General features: G+C 39.2%; 2 protein-coding genes across 4 annotated transcripts in view; both read right to left on the bottom strand.

Moving 5' to 3' along the window:
- The window catches only part of LOC121511412 (vinculin-like), a 57,900-nt gene extending 55,995 nt beyond the window's left edge, over positions 1 to 1,905 (bottom strand). For both annotated transcript variants that reach the window (XM_041790080.1, XM_041790081.1), the window contains exon 1: positions 1,560 to 1,905. In XM_041790080.1, the coding sequence (XP_041646014.1) occupies positions 1,560 to 1,727 (168 nt within the window). In that variant the 5' untranslated portion in view covers positions 1,728 to 1,905. The remainder of the gene's footprint in view (positions 1 to 1,559) is intronic.
- Positions 1,906 to 10,412: 8,507 nt separating this feature from the next.
- On the bottom strand, positions 10,413 to 22,727 carry LOC121511370 (tissue-type plasminogen activator-like). Of its 2 annotated transcripts, XM_041790019.1 has the most exons (12): positions 22,673 to 22,727; positions 17,822 to 17,903; positions 14,960 to 15,064; positions 14,806 to 14,866; positions 14,562 to 14,700; positions 14,195 to 14,277; positions 14,064 to 14,105; positions 13,790 to 13,970; positions 13,514 to 13,659; positions 12,933 to 13,073; positions 12,698 to 12,846; positions 10,413 to 10,939 (listed from the first exon to the last, which is right to left on the bottom strand). In XM_041790019.1, exons 3-12 carry the CDS (start codon positions 15,008 to 15,010, stop codon positions 10,745 to 10,747), a joined length of 1,188 nt encoding a protein of 395 aa, XP_041645953.1. In that variant the 5' UTR covers positions 15,011 to 15,064; positions 17,822 to 17,903; positions 22,673 to 22,727; the 3' UTR covers positions 10,413 to 10,744. The 2 variants fall into 2 exon arrangements, with proteins under 2 accessions (XP_041645953.1, XP_041645954.1); XM_041790020.1 differs by lacking the exon at positions 22,673 to 22,727 and having other exon boundaries at positions 17,822 to 17,941.
- Between the last annotated feature and the right edge of the window lie 948 nt (positions 22,728 to 23,675).

Genomic DNA, 23,675 nt, shown 5'->3' with positions numbered 1-23,675 from the left:
CAATTACAACGACCTGAATTGGCATTAATGATGTGGCCTGTATTGATTTTTCTGGTCAGTGCACATAGAGGAGACATCAGGGTCTTTCTATAGAACATTCAGAGTCAATATGATGGAGAATAAAGGAGGCAGAGGAGGTGAAATGAGGCTGGGTGAGTGAGGGGTCAAAGTAGTTGGAAAAAGAGTGAGAGTACGTAACAAGAAGAGCAAAATATCTAAATGACTTAAGAAGTTATCTGTCCTCTGTGAAGGTTACTACCAAGTGTTTTATTGACTATTCTAAAACAAAACAACAATCTAAGTCTGTTTTATGAATCTGAGAGCACAGAGAACCTACAGAGCAGCAGTCCTCGAGTGACTTTCCCCACCAGCTGATCTGCCTCCTGTTAACTCAATCTGCACTACTTTCTTCCGCCCCACACACTTCATTAAGCTCAGAGGCCATCTGATCATCAATCTGGGTTAAAGTTTGACGTGTTTGTTGTATTACTGTGTGGGAAAAAAATGCTGCAGGAGCTTGGAGAACATGCACAAGCATCAGCTGGGTGTGTGGCTGTGTTATATTGTTTTAATGGCGAGCGTGAAACAAGGTGGGATGGCAATAAATCTACCTGGAAACCAGACTGAAATATGATTAGCTGCTTCAGGTTAGGGCTGGGCAATACTGAGCAAAAACCTTTTCTTGATATTTTTGGCTGGATGGTGATTTATGATATTTATCTTAATGTTTTGCCTGCAAACAAATAAAAAAGGTCACAATGCCAGATTAATCAACTTTGATATTATTCAAGTAAAAATCTGATGATTTTGAAACAAAGCCAGAAGAACTAGACACCCCAGATTGTGCAATTTCTCATTTTTAAACAACAAAATAGCAGACAAACTCCTACTTACAGTCATTGCCAACATTTCTTCATACTGAGGTTGTCAAAATGTCCATACTCTTATAAGCTCTGTGATTCAAATATCACTTTTTAATGATCAGTGATGCCAAAAATCAGAAATCAGTCATCTTTATTCATTTTTTTTACACTTTAAAAGGTGGAGCGTGATGTAAATTGCACAAATATGTCGGCAACATTTGAAAAATGGGTGAAACTGCTGAGGAGCAATGGGTTCCTTGTCAATTCCACACACTTTTTGAAGGTTGCCAACATATTTGTGCAATTTAGCAGGAGTTTGCCTGCAATTTTTGATAGCTAAAAAGAATAAACTGATCAATTTTGATACTGAATTTCAACTGAAAATCATCCAATTTGTTCAAATAATATAAATGCTGTTATATTAATGATATAACTGTCTTTTTGATCAGCATTACGCCTTGCAAAATAGACTCCACAGAAATAAACGGTTTTGTCTTCTTACCCTTTATCTCAACTGAAAATAAATCCATATATGTAGCTAAAAACTGGATGTATTGCCCAGCCCACTCCAAGTGCAGCGTGGAGATGTGGTGTTGAATAAAGGAGTCTCTGCAGGAGGTTTTGTCTGCAGGTTTTTGAAGTTTCCATGATAAATGTCACTTTGACGTTTGAGGGATTTGACGCTCTGGGACTCACCCGCACAAGGTTGCTGACAGCCGCCTGCACCGCGGCCACCGGCACCGTCAGATCCGGGATGGCTTTACCGTCCACCTCCCCCTCCTCGTGCATGATGACCAGGTGGGAGATCTGCTGGGCCACCGGCTCCAGGATACTCTCGATGGTCTTGGTGTGAAACACCGGCATCGTGAACGACTTTTACCGCAGCCCTGACTGAAGAAAAGGCGGCTGGTCGCTCCAGATCCAGCTCTGAAGATCCTCCTCTTCCTCCTCTCCGGTAGGTACAGACAGGAGCACAGATCCTCTCCTCTCCTCCCGGTGCTCTCCTCGGTAAAGCTGGACTCAGACGGTCGGTGTCCTCCGGTGGGAGCGACCCAAATCGTGACAGACGGAATCACCGCCCTCCGCCCAATCACAGCCGAGGAATACAGCTGCCAAGCGGGTTGGTGCTGGTGCGCACTGACGCCCCCCATCCCTCCACCCCCACGCACACGCGCTCACACAAGCAAACACGCTCGCGCACACACGGTAAGTGAAAGCGCTTCCCAAATGACGTCATGCATGCCAGTAGCCCCAAAAAGGAAAGTGTTGAGGAGAAAATTAATTAAGAGCGTAATAAAGTTTGATGAAGGTCAGATTTACATCTGAGGAGCAGGGAGGATGAGGAGGGAACAGGTCCGAGAAATACCCAAGAACTTTTCCAAACCCTAACACAGTGTTACTCAACCCTGCTCAACCAAAGAGCCAAATTATTGCAAAATACCTTTGCAAGAGCCACAATCTCAGTGGTGAAAAGTGGCAAAAACGGCTTAGGCAGAATTACAAATAAATTAAAGGTGGCAAAAATGGTCAAAAAGCAGCAAAAATGTGAGAAATGGGGAGAAAAAGTGGAAGAAGGTTCAGAAAAAAGCAGAAATAGGTGAGAAGTGACCCAAAAAATGAGAAACAGGTGGCAAAAATGGTCCAAAAGTGGCCAAAAAATAAGTGGAAATTAATTAAAATGTGCAAAAAGCAGTCGAGTGGCAGAAATGGGCAAAACAAAAATCAGAAACAAATGGTATTTTATGGCAAAAGATACTTTAAATGGGCCAAAATAAAATAGTACAAAGGGCAAAATGAGATAGAAGTGGCAAAAATGGGACAGAAAATAGAAAACAAGTGGTATTTAATGGCAAAAGTTAGCCTAAATGGGTGAAAGGGGGCAAAAAAATGGGGAAACAATTTGGATAAAAGTGGCAAAAATTGAAAAAAAAAAATGTGGCAAAAAATTGTGAAAAGGGCAAAAATGTTTCCCTTTCAGGTTTTCTGGGGGAATAATATTTAAAATTAATACATCAAAGAGGCACAAATAGTCACAAAAGAGCCACATGTGGCTCCAGAGCCACAGGTTGAGTACCACTGCCCTAAGGGATCTTTATGTTTTTGAATAAAGAACACATTCATACACTCACATGCTTATAAAGTCTTGTAATAATGGTTAAATAAAGTCAGTGTTGCTGCAGTGTTTTGGCATTAAAATAATGCAGCACAAAATAAGACACTTTAAAAGGAAGATAAGAGACAAAAGATAATAAAAAACAAACTTAAAGCTCCTGTGAGGAGTTGAGCTGAATAGGGAACATTTATCTTGATGCTGATGCCTCTTTATGACTACCACCCATCCATTTTCTTCCACTTATCCAGACAGGCAGGGTTGTGGTGACAGCAGGCTAAGCACGTCAGCCCAGACATCCCTCTCTCAGCATCATTTTCCAGCTCTTCTTTGGGGATTCCAAGGCTTTCCCAAGGCCAGATAAGATATGTAATCACTCCAGCGAGTCCTATCTGGGTCTCCTCCCAGTTGGTTGTGTCCTGAAGACCTCCACCGAGAGAGGACCAGGAGGCATTCTGACCAGAATGCCAATATGTTTGATGATTTTGGTGTTTGTAGATTTTTTTGGAGCATTTCATTGGTTTTTATTTTCTTTAAGATTTATTTTTAGGCTTTTTGTGTCTTTATTGATAGTGGAGGACAGTCGGAAACAGGGACGAGAGAGCGGGGAGAGACATGAGGGAAAGGACCACAGGCTGGATTCAAACCCAGGCCGTCTGCATACATGTGTGAAAACCACTAGGCCATCTGTGCTCCTCACTGGAAGTATCTGGGAAAATTTGCTTCAAAAGCATATGAACATTTTCATGGGAATTTGTAGAAATTTGGGGGGAATTTTCAGGCACTCTCATGTTCATTTGGCACATTTATTTGTAAGTTTAATTAAATATTTGGGGGAATTTTCTTTGAATTTTAGGGAGTTTCACTTGAAAAATTTAAGAGATTTTTATGAATATTTTTGGGAATTTATCTTGGAACTGTTAAGTACTTTTGTGGAAATTTTGGGATATGTTTGTACATTTTTGAGAATTTTGTTGGAAGTTTTTTGGGAAATTTTGCTGTGAAATATTTGGGTATTGGGGGGGTGATATTTTGTGAAATTTGTCTGAAATTTTCAAGCACTTACAGACATTTTTGGGACTTAGTTGTAGGATCTTTATGAAAATTGTGTGATTTTGTTTGTATATCAGACTAATAGTAAAGGTAAACATCTATTTGTGCATTGAGTATTTTTGTATTCTATAAACAGTGACATGTAGCATCTATACAGAATTGTCTTATAATTTTAATATAATCAGTTTAATTTTATTTTTGTTCAGTTTTGTTTCTTTCTATCTCCACATTTCAGCCCCTCCTATTGGCCCTTTATGACACCCCTGAGGGTGAGGACCCCCTCTTTAAAAAGCATTTTTCTATAATCCTCCCAAATTTGTGAAATAAGGATGTAGGATATTGTTTTAAGAGCTTGGGGTAAAGTGAAAAACAACCAATTTGAAGGAGGAGCTGAAACAGAGAAAAGAATAAAAATGGAGGCTATTATGATTATTATTAATAGTAGTAGTATTACATTCATCCATTTTGCCACCATGCTTTCATATGGACTTGTATGTACAGAGGGATTCTGCTTTGTTGCCTGAAATATTGAAAAGAAGTTTCTGTCTTTTCCTATGAAGCTCCTAACCTGCATCTGACACCTGATCTGTGTTCATTAAAAGGTGGGTCAGGAGTTCACGTCTCCAGACCTAAATGTTCAGGTCTAAATAAAGACGAGGATTCAGCTTGCTGCTGCTGCTGGCTGAAGGAGTCTCTGCAGCAGGACGGAGACTATGACAGACCCTGCGCTGCACCCACACGCTGTTTCTACAACGTCTCTTCTCTATCAGCTGTCCCGCTGGTTTAACACCCCAACGACAGGTTGCACTTGAAGTTGTGTTGGAATTAATGTGAAAGCAGCTCCACTCTTGTAGTAATTAAAGGACAAGAGTCATAATGCTGTTATTTGTGGTTGTTGTAATGTCCCTGCTCTAGTCTGAATGTGTTTTGGGGAAACCGGAGACCCCAGCAGCTAAAATAGAGGTATTTATACCCCTGAGAACTGGTGTGGACCAAAGAGAGTGTGGCCAAGAGACCCTCCAGTGTGTTAAAATGTGTGTCTCTGTGGGCATAGACAAGCGGCTAGAAACCAAACCAGTATGACTGGACACTCTGGTCATCCTGGTAAGAATATTTACTGCCCTGTCCTCTTTTCTCCTCTCCTCTTCCTCTGAAATTGTCCTTAAAGAGGAGTAAGACTCGGACTTGAAACAGCTCTAATCCATATATGGGTCGAGGCAGAGCAGAGGAGCAGTAAAGTAAACTGGGGTCTGTGAGTAATTGAGTGGGGGATTGGATGAACTGTGTTTGGCCCCAGTTGTACTGCTGTAAACTGTCTGTATACATGCTCCTGTCCAAACAGGCAGTGATAGAGAGCATTACAGGAGGCTGCTTGGGGAAGTTTTGAAGCGTTCTTAATCAAACAGGAACCTCCAGGGCTGAGAGATGACGCCAGTGTGGAGGTGTCAAAAACTGCAGTTCCTCGAGTGGCCGCTTAAGGCTGGCTCCAAAAGTGAGTTAATCCCCATTTGGCCCCCATTAAATGTTAAACCTCGCAGTAGAAATCAACATGTTTACAGTTTTAATTTTTTTTCTATTCCTGGAAAAATTCTCCCTGTGGCTCTGCACCCAAATACATCCCTGACATGCTTGTGATGTATGAATCATCCAAGATCTCCAGGACATATGTAGCCAGCCAATGCCTGGAGCCAGGCATTTAGTTTTTGTGGAGCTTAGACCTGGAATGATCTCCAGATGATGTGAGAATAGCCTTAAATCTGACAAACTTTAAGACTAAGCTTAAAATGACTGATCGCTCTGTATTCTCTAATGGCGGCAATATTTCTTTGATCTACATACGTATATATTTTAGTCAGATTTTAGTTAGATAGCTAGCGTTTAAGTTCTGTTTATGACATACTCATCCTCGAAATTGTGAGTGCAAAGAAAAATGTGAGAAACAGTTGCAATGGTGAGTATTTTTTTTAGTAAGCTAGCTTGCTATGACGTTCTGGCTATGATATACTCCACCCTGAAATCTCTGGTGAGTATGTTTTACAGCGCATCCCTTCCTGCTATACTCACTATTGGCTGTGTCCTAGTTGGTGCTCACAAGACTGCTCCAGTAATTTACACTGTTCGCGTCTTTTACCACCGCCGTTTGCAAGACCATAACAAATACCCTGTCAAAAAGGTTACACATTTGATTTTATCTTTATGCCAAGTTGAGAAAAGGACTGCCTTAAAACAGTGTAGATCTGGTTAAATTACCTCCTTACACCAAACAACCAAAGCCACAGGAGTGTTTCCCAACACTTTTCATGGTTTTATTCCAACTTTGGAAATTTGTATGAGACTTTAAAATTTTGAGATGTTGTTTGGTGTACGACCAGCAGTTGGCTGTTTTTCTAATCAACATTTTCCAAGGGGAGTGGTAGTTGGACTGCGTTTGTGAAAGCCACAACTTAGATGACAGTGTCTGATTAAGTCTTAGACCACTCATGGTTGTAGTTCTGGATGCTTTAGCCTTGACTGAGGGAGTGATCCTGCAGAATGTGTCTGTCTTTAGGGGAGGGGTTGTGGCTGTTGGAGGTATTAGAAAGAGGTGTGAGTCAGTGGACAACTGAACACATAAACACTCACTCCTTCCCGCAGAAGGTTTCCTGGGAATCAAAAGTCCTCTAGCTCTGACTATACTCTCAGCTTTCTCCGCCCTGCAGCAGAACTGTGTTTAGTACAATGCTACGTATAGATACTCAAAAGCTTCTTGCTGAGTCATATGATAGCTTTATTATAGCAAAGAAGCAAAAATAAATATACTGTAGTGCTTTGCCTTTAAAGTGTGCAGCTGGTCCAGAAACTAGAGCACTGTGCTTTTTTTCTACTGACTGTTTAACTACTAATGAATGCAGACGCTATTGTACTAAGCAGTGAGCTTACAGGACATCCAAATCCTTACAGTGGGGGGTTGATTTTTTGCTTTCACAAAGCCAAGAAAATGAGTGGAGGGATGTCAGATTCCATCTGAGACAGAATGTATTTCAGGAGACAGTATATTTTGAAAATTAACAACACATCTAAATAATATTGTAATTAACAAAAAATTAAACATAACTGACCTTTTGCTAAGCCCCTCTCTTAAACGGCCACTGTCCAATCCTAGGTTTGCGCCTTAACTACTGCTAAGCTATGATTGGACAGTGGCTGTTTCAGGGAGCGGCTTAGAGAAGGGTCAATTTTACTGTCCCCTGAAAATAAGTTGTGCATCAGATGGAATCTGCTCACTGGCTGGGCTGTATGACACACCTGATAAAAAACATTAATGTAACACCATCAAACTCGTTTCCCCAATGTGTGGTGTGCCTGTTACAGAGCAGTGAGGGGAAAAGATCATACCTATGAATCAATCAAATAACACAAAGTCACACCCAAATATAATAATATTAACAATAATAATATAAAACAGCTCTCAAATACAGTAGAATTCAGAGCTGGCTCTTTGTACTGACTCGTGCACAAACAGCACATCACTAAAAAGCGGCACTGAAAGGTTTTTATGATTGAAAAAGATGTTTTCACATCTCTCCTGACCTGCTATCAGCATGAGTTTGTGCTAGTTTGGTTGAACTGGAAGCCAGTAAATTCAATAACTGCTGCCTGTGTAGTGATTAACTGGAATGTAGCTTTACACTGCATTCCAAATTATTATGCAAATTGGATTTTAGTCACATAAACATTAATTTTTTTGTTTTTCTATTAAACTCATAGATGGTATTGTCTCAGGGCTCTCTGGATCACTGAAATCAATCTCAGACACCTGTGATAATTATTTTGCCAGGTGAGCCCAATTAAAGGAAAACTACTTAAGAAGAATGTTCCACATTATTAAGCAGGCCACAGGTTTCAGCAATATAGGAAAGAAAAAGGATCTCTCAGCTGCCATTAAGCCTCACATAGTGTAATGCCTTGGACAAGGTATGACAACATTAGATATTTCACAAAAACTTAAATGTGATCATTGCACTGTGAAGAAATTTGTGGCTGATTCAGAGCACAGACAGGTTCATGCAGATAAAGGCATAATGAGGAAGGTTTCTGCCAGACAAATTCATCAGATTAAAACAGCAGCTGCTAAAATGCCATTACAAAGCAGCAAGCAGGTATTTGAAGCTGCTGGAGCCTCTGGAGTCCCACCAACCTCAAGGTGTAGGATCCTCCAGAGGCTTGCAGTCGTGTATAAACCTATTCAGCCGCCCTGTCAAATGCTCACAAGCAGAAATGGTTGAAGTGGGCTCAGAAATACATGAAGACTCATTTTCAAACAGTCTTGTTTACTGATGAGTGCTGTGCAACCCTGGATGTTCCAGATGGATGGAGTAGTGGATGGTTGGTGGATGGCCACCATGTCCGAACAAGGCTGTGATGTCAGCAAGGAGATGGCGGGGTCATGTCTTGGGCTGGAATCATGGGGAGAGAGCTGGTAGGCCCTTTAGGATCCCTGAAGGTGTGAAAATGACCTCTGCGAAGAATATAGTTTCCCACTGACCACTTTCTTCCATGGTACAGAAAGAAGAGCAGTGCCTTCTGTAGCAAAATCATCATGAATGATGATGCACTGTCTCATGCTGCAAAGAATACCTCTGTGTCATTGGCTGCTATGGGCATAAAAGGAGATAAACTCATGGTGTGGCCCCCATCCTCCCCTGACCTCAATTGAGAACCATTGGAGCATCCTCAAGCTAAAGATCTATTGATCTATTCTCTTGATTGAAATAGCATTTGATTTCAGTAAATTGGACCTCCTAATGCTGCAAATTCACCAAATGACTATTTACAGTTCTTTACAACCTATAAAATGTTTTGAAACTCTGGTTTGCATAATAATGTGGAACTGTGTTTTGAGTTTTATTTTTGAAAAAAAGACAGTTTTCAATCAGAGGTTTAACGAAATCTGAAACATGCTCTAACAGTTAATGACATGAAAATTATACTGACTATCATTTGCATCAACTGTTTAGGAAAACCTGAGAAAAATATAATTTGCTTAATAATTTGGAACCTGGTGTAGTATAGTGGCAGCTTTTTCCGAACAGGTCCACATGTCTTTATTAAAACTAGAGCAAAGAACCACACTTAAACTTCTCTTAGCAGAGAAGATGTTTTTGCACTTCTGCCAACCGGCTTCAGCGTGCGTTTTATCCACCAGCAAGCTCCACTGTTTATAAACTTCAGCAGCGCCAGACTGTCAAGGACAGGTTACTAACGGAGCGACTACCTACTACCTTATTTTGTCTTGTCGCTCTGATTGCCTTGTAATGACTTTGGCAGACAGAATATTTGTCCAGTCACCTTCTGAGAAGTTTTTGAAAAGTCCTGCCCCAAACACTTTGTATGAGAGGTTTCCCAGATGAATGTGAAATATATACTGTGTGATGTGATATATGAAACAGTCTGGCATGCCAGGTAATCATATCTTTGCTACATGCTTGAATATTAAACACACTAACTAGATTTCAATTAAATTATCTGCAGACATTCAAGGTGCCTAGAATATAAATCCTTGTTCCTTTGTATTGCGTGGGCCATTCATGTTTCCCTGATGGATTAAAAGATGTTGATGAGCCTGTCAATGCCCCATTATTAGGAAATATTAGCCAGAATTTAACTGAAAAAATGTTTGAAATGTTTCAGAATCATGTTGGAAGGGATATCCTACTGGATAATCTTTATTTTGGAAAAACTGAGTAAAAGAATGAATAAGAAAAAATTCTGCTCTCTCTCTGTTCCTATTGCCATGATATCTTAAATTAACAATAAAAAAAAGACCGCTACCAATACTGTTACTGCTACTAAGGCTAATTTGCACAAAAAGTATTTTATGTATCATATCATTCTATCCTGTCCAATTTATTGTATTAGCATTTTTACTGTTTTTAGTAATTTATTGTTTTTATGTCATTTTTTGTTGTTAAGCCACACCTAAAGAAAAGTAGAACAAATGAGAACTAAAAGTCCTTTTCAATGATGAGATACCGACTCTGTTCTTGACTCTGACTGCTGTTCTTCATATTAAAAAGGTTTATGTTGACCAGCCCGTGTAATTTTTACACTACAGCGCCCTCTAGTGTTTGACGTGGCGCTCTTTCAGTAAAGGACAAACTGTGGTGGATAAAACCAGAGTGAGTTGTTTAGGATTGTCTGTTTTTTCAGTGTTTCTGAGGCATTTTTAAAAACCCTTTATCTATAATACAGCATGCCCTTTAACACAGATGCACACTGTGGCTGCTTCTCTTCAGCGAGTGCAACACAAAGAAAAAATCAAATGTTGTAATGTAAATATTTGACACTTTACAAAGGAAACAAGGAGATTTCAAAATGTTTGAGCAAAGAAATGAGTACAACAGATATGTAAAAAACACTTTAATTCATTATAAAAGTGCTCAACAGCAGGGCCAGCCTTCAACAAAATGCTCAAAATAAACATTTATATAGCTTGTTGTCTTAAATACATAACCTGAGTATAAAAAATTCATGCACAAGTTATAAAATATTATTTACTATGTACAACGAAATATATAAAAATACTCACACTTGAGAAATTTTAAAAGTGCAAAACTGAAATTTCTAAAGATAGAAACACACATTAGCTTCTCTAAAAGTAAAATGCTTGCAAGACTTCAATTCTGCTGCCAAAAATTCCTTCATGAAATAAAAAACTGCATGAACACTCTGCCTGGCTTTACTTTTGGGGAAACATGACCCCATTTGTGAATTTATAGAGCCCTGTTTTTGCTTCAATCCACTTGTTGTAGTTGGTGACCTGTGTGTAAACACCTGGTTTGTTCTTCCTGGCACAGCCATCGCCCCAGCTCACCACCCCAAACAGAAACATCCGGTCCGACACCTGGCACACCAGCGGACCACCAGAGTCACCCTAGGAGGGGAACAATGCAACAGTAATTTAGAACTCACAGATTATAAAAAGAGAATGACAATGCATGTCTAAAATTACATCTTCCTCTTCTTTATGCACTTCTTTTTTTTTTTTTACATTAATAGAAACATTTGAGAAATCGCTGGTGCAAGCAAGATTTAAGTTTTTTTCTGTTTTTGTGTGCACCCTGGCCTCTTTAAACTTCCTCTTTTCAAGTGCAAACACACACATAAACACAACTCTTAGTCAAGGTCACTTTGTCAAGAAACATATTTTTCTTCATTATCAAATATTAATTTGCATTTATTTCCTTTATTTTTATTGTGGCTGTCCTGGGATCCCCCTGCTCATCCATGAGCCTGAATGGAAAGCAACAAGCAGAACCAGCACACCCCTCATGAACCTCAATATTGGATGCACACCTGTAGTAACTATGCCTTAAGGCCTGTTGGAACACATTTGCCTACCTTTGCCTAATTGTAAATCCACCTATAATTAGCAGTACTCATTAACGTAGGCAAGTTAATCTCACTGTGCTTGTACTTTTTGCAAATGCATGTTGCAATAAAGAACCTTGAACTTTCTAGTTGCGGTTTATGCCCTTATAACTCTATCAGTGCTTTTTCTCATATGGTTTTGGTGTGCTCAGGGGTTGCAGATTTTTGGAGGGGAGTCTGCGCTGTATTTTCACGTGTATTGGCCAAAGTCATTAAGTTCTCACCAAATTTTCTTCTGCTTAACAACAGCTCAAATTTGGGGCATTCAATCAAACAGAAACGTGTCCTTTTAACTGGCCTCACAACTGCCACATTGTAAAATCGAATGACTTGAGCTGACTTAAAAAATGTGGAAACTTGTTGCCTCAAAAATAACAAGTACACAAACTTGACATTTTTGAGTTTGAATAACTTGTTTATTTGAAATGTGCTACAATTACACGAACTTGATATTACTGAGTGTTAAATAATGATGCTGAGTTTATTATAAGTATGCAACACTAGTTTAAACTAAATTATTTTAAGTGTTCTGGTGTCACATTCAGATGCTATTTTAAGTCATGTAACCCTCTTTCACTTACTTTAACTTTAACATTTATGCCACTTAAGGTGGGCAAACTTAAGTGACTACAAGTGACAGCTGAAAGGTGCACACTGAACCAGGAAGTCCACATCCACCTTTTTTTCAAAATTTTCCTGTTTTTCCATTTTTTGTTTCATTTTCTGTCAAAAATGTAAAAACAGAGTAACAAGAGTTTCTCTGAATTTCTGAGGCTGATTCCACACAGGAAATGGAAATACCAGAAAATACACTGACCATATAAGCCCTCTCTCCTGTATATTGTATGCTAATGTGACACAACATTATGGTTGTCCTTATTCTGAATTTAATGGAAATCATACAAATTAAGTGAAAAAAAAAAACCTTTAACTTAATCTGAAAGCCTCTGAACTCTGTGTATACCAGGCAGAGGTGTAGCTAGCCTCCAGAGAGAATATAAAGAATACATACACGTTTGATACAAATTTCAGTTTGTTTAGTTGCTGTTGTTTTAATAATGACACTAATTATTAAGAAAAAAAGGCTTCTTAAGGGTCCCTTTCTACTGTTGGCCCAGGTAATCAGGACCCTCTTCCCCCCTGTGCTACATCCATGATCCCAGGTATAAAAAAAAAAAAAAAAAAAAAAAGCTGTATTTAAATCTTTTGCATGTTTGTTTAGGTTTAAATCTTTGTTTCACACACTGAGAAAACTGCTCACCTCGCAGGCATCAGTGCTCCAGTCTGGGCTCCCAGCACATAGCATGTTCGTAGTGATGAGGTCTCCGTAGTACGATTCACTTTTACATACAGCCCGAGAGATCAGTTTCACTTCAGCTTGTTTCAGGTACTGGGACTTATGCCATGCGACTGTGAGTGAAATATATAGATGTAAAAATCCCAAACCTAAAAAAGGGTTCTTAAAATCTGAATTTAAAAGTATGAGCAGCACTTACAGAATTTCTCCCTCCCAAATCCGGCAATGCTGCACTGAATTCCTGCCGGAAGCTGGGTGTGTAGCGGAGGAAGACACACGGCCCTGGCGGACGCTGACCTCACCGCACAGCCCCCACTTTTGCTTTTGATCTTCAACAGCGCTGAAAGACAAACATATATGAGTCACATTAAGTTTCTTTACTTTCACTGGTAGGATTTGTTTCCACCAAAGGTTCCCAGGACTTTAAACCTCTGGTTCAACTTTTTGTACTCATTCTGTTATCTGAGTGTTGTCTGCTTTATCATCAAGGAATAAAGACTACTGAAGATAAGACATGTACGTCTGCTGTCTTGTGAAAGAGTCTTATTAGTGCTGCTACTAGACCAATTAGAGATGTTGAACTCTGCAAGTTCAAATCCCAAAGTCCCTTTATTTTTAGACTACTAACCCTGGATCAGTGAGCTTTTGTGTATCAGAATGATGCTCTAATGCTTACTTAGATCCTGGTCTTTCCCCTGGAAACTAAATCAACACCTCTAAAATCCCATGGCAAGGTCTGTGTTTGGAGAGCAGGCTAAATAACAGTGCAGTTGTGCTTACCAATGTCATTGTCATAGTTTGACTCATTGTATTTTTGGTGGATGATGAGTTTTTCCACGGTGAAGCTCTGCTCTGAGTCAGCATCAGTTTCATTGATGGCAGACTTCCCCAGGAACACAGACAGGCGCTTGATGTTGGTCTGATCACTGAACAACAAAAAACAAACAAAGCATAAATGGTTAATAGCCCACACAAGTCTGTAAACATATTACATCATATCACACACGAGTCATTATGCTGTTCTAGGCTGCTGAGGAAATGATAGTGTTTTCTCACCCATCAGAGAAACAGTGTGCCGCTGAAACGACCCAGCATGGTGCGATGAGAGAGCCACCACACAGGAAACCAGTCCGCTGCTGAAAGAGAGCAGCCACCCATGGGTGAGACTCTATAGGTGTAAAAGAACCACCTACGATTTTATTTAGCCTCCGCTCAGACCTCTCACCACAGGTCAGCTCTGCACAGACACACAAGACGAGTCAGTTAGTGATGAAGAACAGAACAAAAACAATGTGATGCAGAGGAAAAGTGTGTTAAACTGCAAATCTACCTGTATCAACAGCCTTTGGAGGTCTCCGTGTCTCTGCAGAACCTGTGAAGGAGAAGATAGAGTTCATTAGTAAAATCTAAACAAAACATGAAAGTTTAAGGTGTTAATGAAATACCACATCTTCAACTTACATTTAGGAATACTGCAGAATTCTCTCACATACTTCCCGTTTCTCCGGACATGACACCATGGCATCAAACTCCGGTCAGGATTCCTAAAATTTGAGTTATACAATTTTAAATACATCAGCTGAAGCTAAGAGACGTTAACTTTAGATATGATTTATATGATATAAATTGAGTATGATATAACACAAATGAACACAACACCCTACCAAATCATACCATAGTTTAATTTGCTGCAATATGACAAAGATAGGATGAAGTGTAATACAACACACTACAAAATATGATTCTTCAAGAGCTACAATCATTCAAGTATATGAATATTGTCTTGAACTCTAAAGGTGCACACTGTAATTGCTGAGTGAAAGAATACCTGCAGTAGTTATGGTTTTCAACTCCTTTAGAAGCTCCCCATGGGTTTTTAAACCTGCTCCACTTCAGGCAGATGCGCCCGGTCATAGACTCTGCCACAAATCCTCTGTAGCTGCTCCCGTCTCCAGTCCGACACATCTCTAAAAATAACATTACAAAAAAATAAGAATAACTTAATACCTGGCATGTAACAAATTCACTGGAACAAACATAACTGAATATCATCACTTTTACAGTTGCCTCACCATCTCTGGTGCGCCAAGGCTCAGGTAGCCTTCTCTTTTTGGACTTCCTGTATGAAAAAGCCTGAAGAAGAGGACAGACAAACTTAGTTGAGAGCTCCAAAGTCCCCTGGGAAAATTATAACATCAAAATTTACTTCCACATATTTCTGCTTACCACATCAACACTTAATGCTGCAAGTATGGTGATGATGACTAACAGGTTCATCTTCAGTTCCCGTATCACTTCTTCTTACTGTGTCTATTTCTATCCAAAGTTTGTCTGCAAAAAGAACAGAAAATACAGAAATGGAACTTAGCAACACCGTATGTCTGAATTACAAGTCCCTGTATCCTAATATGGACTTCTTTTGTTTGAGCACATGACAGGACAGAGACAAGCGTCTGCTGAACATACACCTGCCTCTCTGTCTGGGTAAGTTTCCCTTGTTCACACTGCAGTACATTTATTCTAGATCAGGCTGTGGAGGATCAAATGTGCAAGATAGAGCATGCTAACTGTGTGCGCTCTGTTCTGTAAATATCATCTCTATCTGTGCAGAGTACATTATCAAGTTTCGGATAGTTGAATGCTGCACAGCATGTACACTCCATAACATCAGAATAGGTTTGCAGAGTGCACACATAGATTATAAGGATACTTCTAGGTCACACTATCAGCTTGATAAGGCAAAATAATATCAAAGTTAAGCAGGGTTGAATTTCAGTCTGTTTCTATGACAATTAAAAGCTCCTCACAGGAAACTGTGCTTTCTCCATTTCATGTTTTTTGTGTGTTATTTCTCAGTATGAATGTTTTATTTAGATCTATTGAATTTTTTATTTTTTTTTTAAGATTTATTTTTGGCCTTTTTGCCTTTATTTGATAGGACAGTGGATAGAGTCGGAAACAGGGAAGAAAGTGGGGAGAGACATGCAGGAAATAGTGCCACGGGCCGGACCCGAACCCGGGTCGCCTGTGTACATGTCGCGCGCCTCAACCACTCGACCACCGGCGTGCCAGATCTATTGAATTTTAATATGCTGATCAATTGAGTAAGCGTTAACTGTACGTCTATCATCCTCCAATACAAACCCTTATTCAATTGAGAAGTAAATTAAACATTTTATTCTGCAGTCAGCAGTAGCTCACTCTGTGACTACTTAGGATGGGAACTGCAGGGTTGACATCACTGAGAAAAGCTTGCATTTCCATCACTACCTGCTTCTCCTAATTGTGGATAATTGTGGACGAGCCCCTGAACTCCACTCAACTCAACTCAAACTTTATTTATAAAGCACGTTTAAAACAACCCGAGTTGACTAAAGTGCTGTACAGATCAAAAGCAGCACAAATGACAAAACAGATACAACACTAAGATACATAAACACAGTGCAAGTATATAAAATAAAATGAGTTAAAAATTAGTTAAGATTTTGCCAGATGTCCACTCAACCTTGATTAAAAGCCAGGGAGAAGAGGTGAGTGAACGCCCCATACCCTGCCTTTTTGTTCACTTTCTTCTGGACAATAATTTAATTTGGCTCATCTTTAATTTCATCTTTCATTCAAGAGCATCTTTTAAGAACAGTCTATAAAATATCCTACTTTCTTCATTTTTCTGATTAAATATGAGGATGACATAAAAATGATCCCTCCCTTCAATACAATAATTAATATCCAATTAGCAATATGAGTCAAAATAATAATAAGTCAAAATAATAATAAAGATATTTTTTTCAAAATTGTTCAGTCTTAGTTTAATGTAATATTGTGTTGGTTGTAATGTAGAATGATAATTTGCCTGTGTTTGATGAGGAACTTAAGGAATAATTGCATAACAAATCACAATTGCAATATTAGGGGGGGAAAATGCAATTAGATTATTTTCTCAAATCGTTCAGCCCTAGGACTGCACTCTCTGTTGTATTCATAGAAACTCAATATTAATCCATCATAATAACAGCACTCAGCAACATTAAGCAAAGTTTCAGTGGCAAGGGAAGAACTTCCTTTTACAGGGCAGAAACCTCAATCAGAACCAGACTCAGTAACCAACAACCACGTTCAGTAACAGAGTGCACGGAGTGAATTTGAGCTGTGGTATACGGAGTAGACCCACTTTTTTTCTGTCCCTATAGAGTGCACTGCAAAAAGTGAAGTCTTAGCAAGTGGATTTGTCTGATTACAAGTCAAACATTTCTCATAAACTCCTAAAACAAGCAAAATTTGACTTGTCGAGTATCTTAAATAGATATTCATACATACTTAGACAGTACATCTCATTTTAGAAGACTTAATAAGTGGCTTATTCCACTGGCTGATATTTTCATGTATTAAAAGAAATCCATGCCTTGTTTTTTGCTCATTATATCTCTAAATAAGATGTTTATTTTGACAAGACAGTTGGAATTGAAATAAATTAAGAGTAACGAGATAGTTTTGTGTTTTTGCAGTGATACATAATCTCAGTACAGTCTTTGCATCATCATGTTGTCTCATCCTTTAGTTTTGGGGCCAGCGGTGATTGTAAAATCTGCTCTTCTTTTGTTTCAACTTTCATAATGATCATAACTTCCTAAAGTAATAGAAGTTCAGTGATAATGTGTAAATACAGAGTGCATTTTTAAGTGAACTAAATAGACAAGACGTCCTGCTTATCTTTGTTAATAACACTTCTGTTTTACACTTAAAATGTGGAGGATAAATTACGATTACACCCATTTCTGCAAGCACCACTGTACTAGTGCCTTTGAGGGGTCACTGACGTATAAAAAATTAACACAGAAACAGAAAAGTGTGCTATATGGATTAATTTAAAACTCAGAGGTTAATTCAGATTTTCATCAACATAATAACTTTATATGGTGATTTTTTTGCACATGAAGCCTTATTTTTTTAAGAAAGTATCATAAATGGTTAATGTTGTACAGTCCCTTTAGGTTTTTAATATTTGGTTCAAAAACCTTTAACAAGACAACAGAAACTACAACAACCTATACTATGTTAAACCTCCAAGTAAGTGAGAGATGTGTTTACCTTTCTGTTCAGACTTGTAATCCTGCTGAATCTCTTTGTTATTTCCTCCTGCTGAGCTGTCTCTGTATCCTCTGGTTTGCACCTGTGCTTTGTCAGAAAGATTCAGGCTCTTAGTAGTTCTGGAGTCAGTGCTGATCCTCCCGCTCTCCCTCCCATTTAAAGCTAGCAGGCTGCAGTGGGAGGAGTTCAGGAGGAGGGATGGAAACATCACAGAATCTCTGTTGCTGATCTGCAAAGTCCTGTCTGAAGAATTCATCACTTCCTCTGACAAAGTCACACACTTAACACCCCCTCCTCCCCCTGAAACCACACTAATGCACTAGAAAAACATATTTATCCATAATTGGTCATGTGTGTAATGACAGCTACTGCAGCTGTTCAAGTACATCCTCCTTAAAAAAAAATCACAGGTTTGAGACCATGGAATAAAACCTACTGACTATGAAGAGTTAATCATTATTAACAGAACCTAGTTAGGATTTGTAAAAACCAGGGGAATCATTTTTTTTGTCTTTGGAGATCTTCCGCATGTTTAACTGTCTGTACATACACTATATGGACAAAGGTATTTGTCCACAACTGTTTATTGTTGAGTTCAGGGATTTCAATCAGAGCTGTTGCCACAGGTGTATAAAAATCAACCACCCAGCCATGAAGTCTCTACCTACAAACATTTTTGTTACAAAACAGATCATTCTGAAGAGCTCAGTGACTTCAAGCATGGCACTGTGATGGATGCCACCTCTCCAATAAAACAGTTTGTGAAATTTCATCCCTGATGGATATTCCATCCCTGTGGAGTGACAAGCTTCTCTGTTTGGCAGTCAGATGGGTGAGTTTGAGTTTGGCAGATGCTAGGAGGACATCACCTGCCTGACTGCATCTTCCAACAGTGAAGTTTGGTGGAGGAGGAATAATGGAACAGGGCTGTTTTCGGGGTTTGGGCTAGGCTCCTAATCTCTAGTGAAGGGAAATATTAATTCTTCAGCATACTAAAACATTTTGGACAATGCTATGCTTTCAACTTTGTGGCAACGGTTGTGGGAAGGCCTTCTATTCCAACATAGCCATACCCCAGTGCACAAAGAAAGGACTATAAAGACATGGTTTGATGAGTTTGGATTGGAGGAACTTGACGAGCCCTGACCTCAACCCATATAGGACAGAGATCATGAGCCAGGCCTAGTCCAACATCAGTGCCTGACCTTATAAATGCTGTTAAGAGTGAATGAGCATAAATTACCCCCAAAACACTCCATAATCATGTGGAAAGCCTTCCAAGAATAATAAAGGCTGTTAAAGCTGCAAAAGAGGGGCCAACTCCATATTAGAGTACATCTATTTGAATACAGTGTAATCACAGTCTCTGCTGGTGTAATGGTCTGGCAGACAAAGACAAAGTGCAGCTATAACAGCTTCAACTCTCCTGGGAAGACTTTCCACAAGGTTTAGGATTTTGTTTATGGGAATTTTTGACCATTCTTCAAGAAGCATATTTGTGAGGTCACACACTGATGTTGGATGAGAAGGCCTGGCTCAGTCTCCACTCTGATTCAACCAAAAGGTGTTCTATTGGGTTGAGGTCAGGACTCTGTGCAGGCCAGTCAAGTTCATCCATACCAAACTCTCCCATCCATGTCTTTATGGACCTTGCTGTGGGCACTGGTGCACAGTCATGTTGGAACAGGAAGGGGCCATCCCCAAACTGTTCCCACAAAGTTGGGAGCATGGGAGTGTCCAAAATGTCTTGGTACGCTGAAGCATTCAGAGTTTTTTTCATTGGAACTAAGGGACCAAGCCCGGTTCCTGAAAAGCAACCCCACACCATAATCCCTCCTCCACCAAACTTTACACTTGGCACAATGCAGTCAGACAAGTACTGTTCTCCTGGCAACTGCCAAACCCAGACTCATCCATCAGATTGCCAGATGGAGAAGAGTGATTTGTCACTCCAGAGAACGCATTTCCACTGCTCTAGAGTCCAGTGGCGGCGTGCTTTACACCACTGCATCTGACGCTTTGCATTGCACTTGGTGATGTATGGCTTGGATGCAGCTGCTCGGCCATGGAAATCCATTCCACGAAGCTCTCTAAGCACTGTTCTTGAGCTAATCTAAAGGCCACATGAAGTTTGGAGGTCTGTAGCGATTGACTCTGCAGAAAGTTGGCCACCTCTGCACACTATCCGCTGACCCTGCTCTGTCATCTTACGTGGCCTACCACTTTGTGGCTGAGTTACTGTTGTTCCCAATCGCTTCCACTTTGTTATAATACCACTGACAGTTGACTGTGGAATATTTAGGAGTGAGGAAATTTCACAACTGGACTTGTTGCAGAGGTGACATCCTATCACAGTACCACGCTGGAATTCACTGAGCTCCTGAGAGCGACCCATTCTTTCACAAATGTTTGTAGAAACAGTCTGCATGCCTAGGTGCTTGATTTTATACACCTTTGGCCATGGAAGTGATTGGAACACCTGATTTCAATTATGTGGATGGGTGAGTGAATACTTTTGGCAATATAGTGTATATAACTGTCAGTTATTATTTTTAGTTTGCGGATAACAGAATGACATTCCCTCATAAGCTATGCTGCATTTAATTCCTTGGTATTTCCTGTTACTTTTTGATCTCTCAAGTAGCTGTTCAAAATAATAACATGTTTCTACAGTAAAATGTAACATGTATTTGCTCAGTCAAGTGCTCCCTATAGACTCTTAACTGGTATTTTAAACAACATTGTCCCATTTTGTATTGATTCATCTTCATCAAAAGATAATCTCTTTACACTTCTCTCATTTTCCATTTAATTCAGACTGTATAACAGAAACAAACAAAAAAGAAACTAATTCAAGCATCTCAGTTACCAGTGATGAAATGTTTGGGTTTGAAAACTTCAGGTGGATTTCATCACTGCAGCATACCTGTGGGGCTTTTTTCTGACACAAATGGAAACTATGAGTCAACATCCTCTGAAATTATGTTCTGAGGCAACCTGCCATGCCAGTAAGTGTTTCCTATATTCATTGCATGGGGTGTATTTCATATTCATTTGGGCATCAATCTATGCACAGTGTTGGGGAGAAGCAGAACCTTTCAGAGAAATATGGATGGGAGATGGGACAAGTTCTCTGTCATTTTCATTACAGGTCAATCAAAGAAACAAAACAAATGACATAGTGGGCATGTACCATCCCAGGCAATAAACTAGCCTTGGTCCAACTCTTGCCCAAGTTGGTTGAGAGAAGACTGAAAACATCTTTCTGCCAAGATAAGCTTTCAGTGTGGTTCTTTTCTCTTCTTTAAATAAAATGTTGTCCAGTACAGCTAAACTACCATTATCGCTGCATCCATGCTAATCTCTTCACCAAAAGGCTGAATGGGGCCTAGCTGCAGACCGAGGATCTCAGACGCACCCTCTGGCAGACCACAACTGTGAGATGCTGCTTCTGTCAGAATGGAATGAGTGAATAAATTTGCTGGTAAAATTCAACTTTATTCTTTAAAAAAAAAAATTCTGAATAGATTTATGAAATAATCACATTGCAAACATGACAGGCTACGCATCATTTCATCAATAAAACAAAAAAAAGGTCCAATGTCTAATCCGGGATAAACTTATGTATAGTCCCATTTCAGAAGCAGTTCAGCAAACAGTGGCTCACTTTAGCGTCATTCATTTTAGTTAAAGCTAACATAGCTTGCAATGTTAACTATGTAGTAAACATTACAGATGTCGGAGTATCTAAGTTAGTTTTAGCTACAGCTAATGAAGCGAAATTGACCCACAGTTTGTATGAGTACTTCTAAAACAGGTTTAGCCTTAGCAAATGTAGTGGTAGAGGCATAAAGTAATTTAGGTAATTTAGGTTTTGCTTGTTTTGCCTCATTTAAATGGTAACTGATTTATTTTGTCTTTACATTTGGATTGTAAGATAGTCTTACATGCATGTAAGTTTAACTTTGAAAAGCGAGAGTCAGGAAACTTCATGTCCAGCAAGAAGTGGCAAAGGAGGTTTTTAGTTTTTGTTGCCACTACATGTAGCATATTCTAATGTAGCTTAGTTTGCTTTAGCTTTAGGTACACTAGTTATCTAGCTATTTAACTTTATTAGCTTTTCATTAAGCTAAGTAGTAACATAACCTATGTATCTTATGTAGCAGACATGGCTTTGTTAGCCTGAGATTTAGCTACGTCAGCTACATAGGTAACGTAGCTTTATTAGCTTTAGCCTTAGCTGCGTTGGAGTGTTTTCATTGAGGATGAGCTTTTTCATAATTGTTTACACAGATTTGTTAAATCTTTAGTAAAAATTCCCCTCAAACTTCCAATGATGCTCTCGAATACACTCCTGATCAAAATCTTAAGACCAGCTGAAGAATTGCAAGAATGTGCATTTTGCACTGCTGGATCTTAAGAAGGTTCTAAGTAGAGCTTCAAAACGCAAAAAGAAGAAATGGGAGTGAGTCAAAAAAAATGTGTCCTCGTTTGGAGAATATAACAGGATATCAAGCTCTAAATTGATGTGGGATTATTAAGACCTTACCTCTGACTCTGAATGTATTCTTAGAGTAGTGAAGAGAAGGAAGTCAAAGCGGCTTCACAATTACTATTTTATTTATCAAATTTAAACTATCTTTGTTGCACATCTGTGTGGCGACCAGCGGGCTACCAGGTAAACGTCCACACCTAGGCACAGACACGCGCCAAATTTTCCCTGCTCTCTAAACATCCGGTAAAATTCGCTGTTATCCTGCCCTTCGTCTCCGTTTAGAGGGCAAGAACAAAGTCGCACATCGCGAAGCTCTATTTTCGTACTTTTACACAAGTTTATCTCAACGTTCCTACCTGGAGGTGCGCCGGATTTTCACCCCATCATGTCCCGTCTGCAGGTGAATCTGAGAAACCCAAGGTAAGGCATTTCCGCATTGTAAATAGGCGGGAAGGCGCGAAATGATAGCTTCCTAGTATGAAAAATATACTCCTTTGCTTGTTTCACGCATTTTCTCAGCTAATACAACTTTGTTGTCGACTCAGAATGAAAAACAAAATGTATTGAATTATGCTGTAGAAATTGTTGGGGGTTTCAAAGTTTAAACTGTGTTTAAATGATGAGAAAATCCGTTTTTGACAAAAAAATGATAAAAAAAAACTTCCGGTGGGAGGAGCAACAGGATATAAAAAGGGCTGCTCCCGCGTCCTTAGTCAGTCTGGATCATGCTGTTCTGCAGGTAAGATGGTGTTATTTTCCCGTCATGGTTTTGTTGTTGCTGTGAATGTGCTACTTGCTAATTTTCTGTTATGGCTGATAATTGAGATGCAACAGTCAGAAGAGGTTTCAGAGCTTTTGTATCCTTTACCTGTCTGTTTAGATTCTTTAAATGGAAATTTCCCCTGTTGTTCTTTAATAACTAACTTAAGCCCCATAGCTTTAGGACTATGTTTGATTTATTTTGAAAGATTCAAAGCTTTTTAAGTTTTAGGAACAACAGTGACATGTGGTGGCATAGTGAACTTACAGAAGCTGTTTTATAACTTTTTGTTGGCCTATAGCACTTTAAAAACATCATTTCTTTGACTCGGCACAAACAAAACAAAGCAAAAAAGACAAACCCCCAACAAAAAAGTACCCATGATAAATTCTGCAAATACTGTTAATCTAAACATCATATAAACCCAAGACCATACCATTTAATACAATTTAATTTTAAAAAAATTGTTAAAAATTGTAGATTTTTTTTAAAGGAAGAAGAAAGAAATGCATTTAAATGTTGTCAAAATGCTTTTTAAATGGGGGTCATTGCCATGCAAGAGGCAAAAGCCTTTTATTTAGCCATTTTATCACCTACAA

Source organism: Cheilinus undulatus, linkage group 6, assembly GCF_018320785.1.
Source record: "Cheilinus undulatus linkage group 6, ASM1832078v1, whole genome shotgun sequence".
Taxonomy (NCBI): Eukaryota; Metazoa; Chordata; class Actinopteri; order Labriformes; family Labridae; genus Cheilinus; species Cheilinus undulatus.
Note: the sequence above shows the minus strand (reverse complement) of the source record. Positions and strands in the feature narration are given on the sequence as shown.

Coding starts and splice junctions, on each gene's coding strand:
- LOC121511370 (XM_041790019.1), bottom strand. CDS start 15,010: ATGAACCTGTTAGTCATCATCACCATACTTGCAGCATTAAGTGTTGAT. Junction 13,074..13,513: donor AAACTATGACAATGACATTG/GTAAGCACAACT, acceptor TTTGTCTTTCAG/CGCTGTTGAAGATCAAAAGC. Junction 12,847..12,932: donor ATTTGGGAGGGAGAAATTCT/GTAAGTGCTGCT, acceptor TTTCACTCACAG/TCGCATGGCATAAGTCCCAG.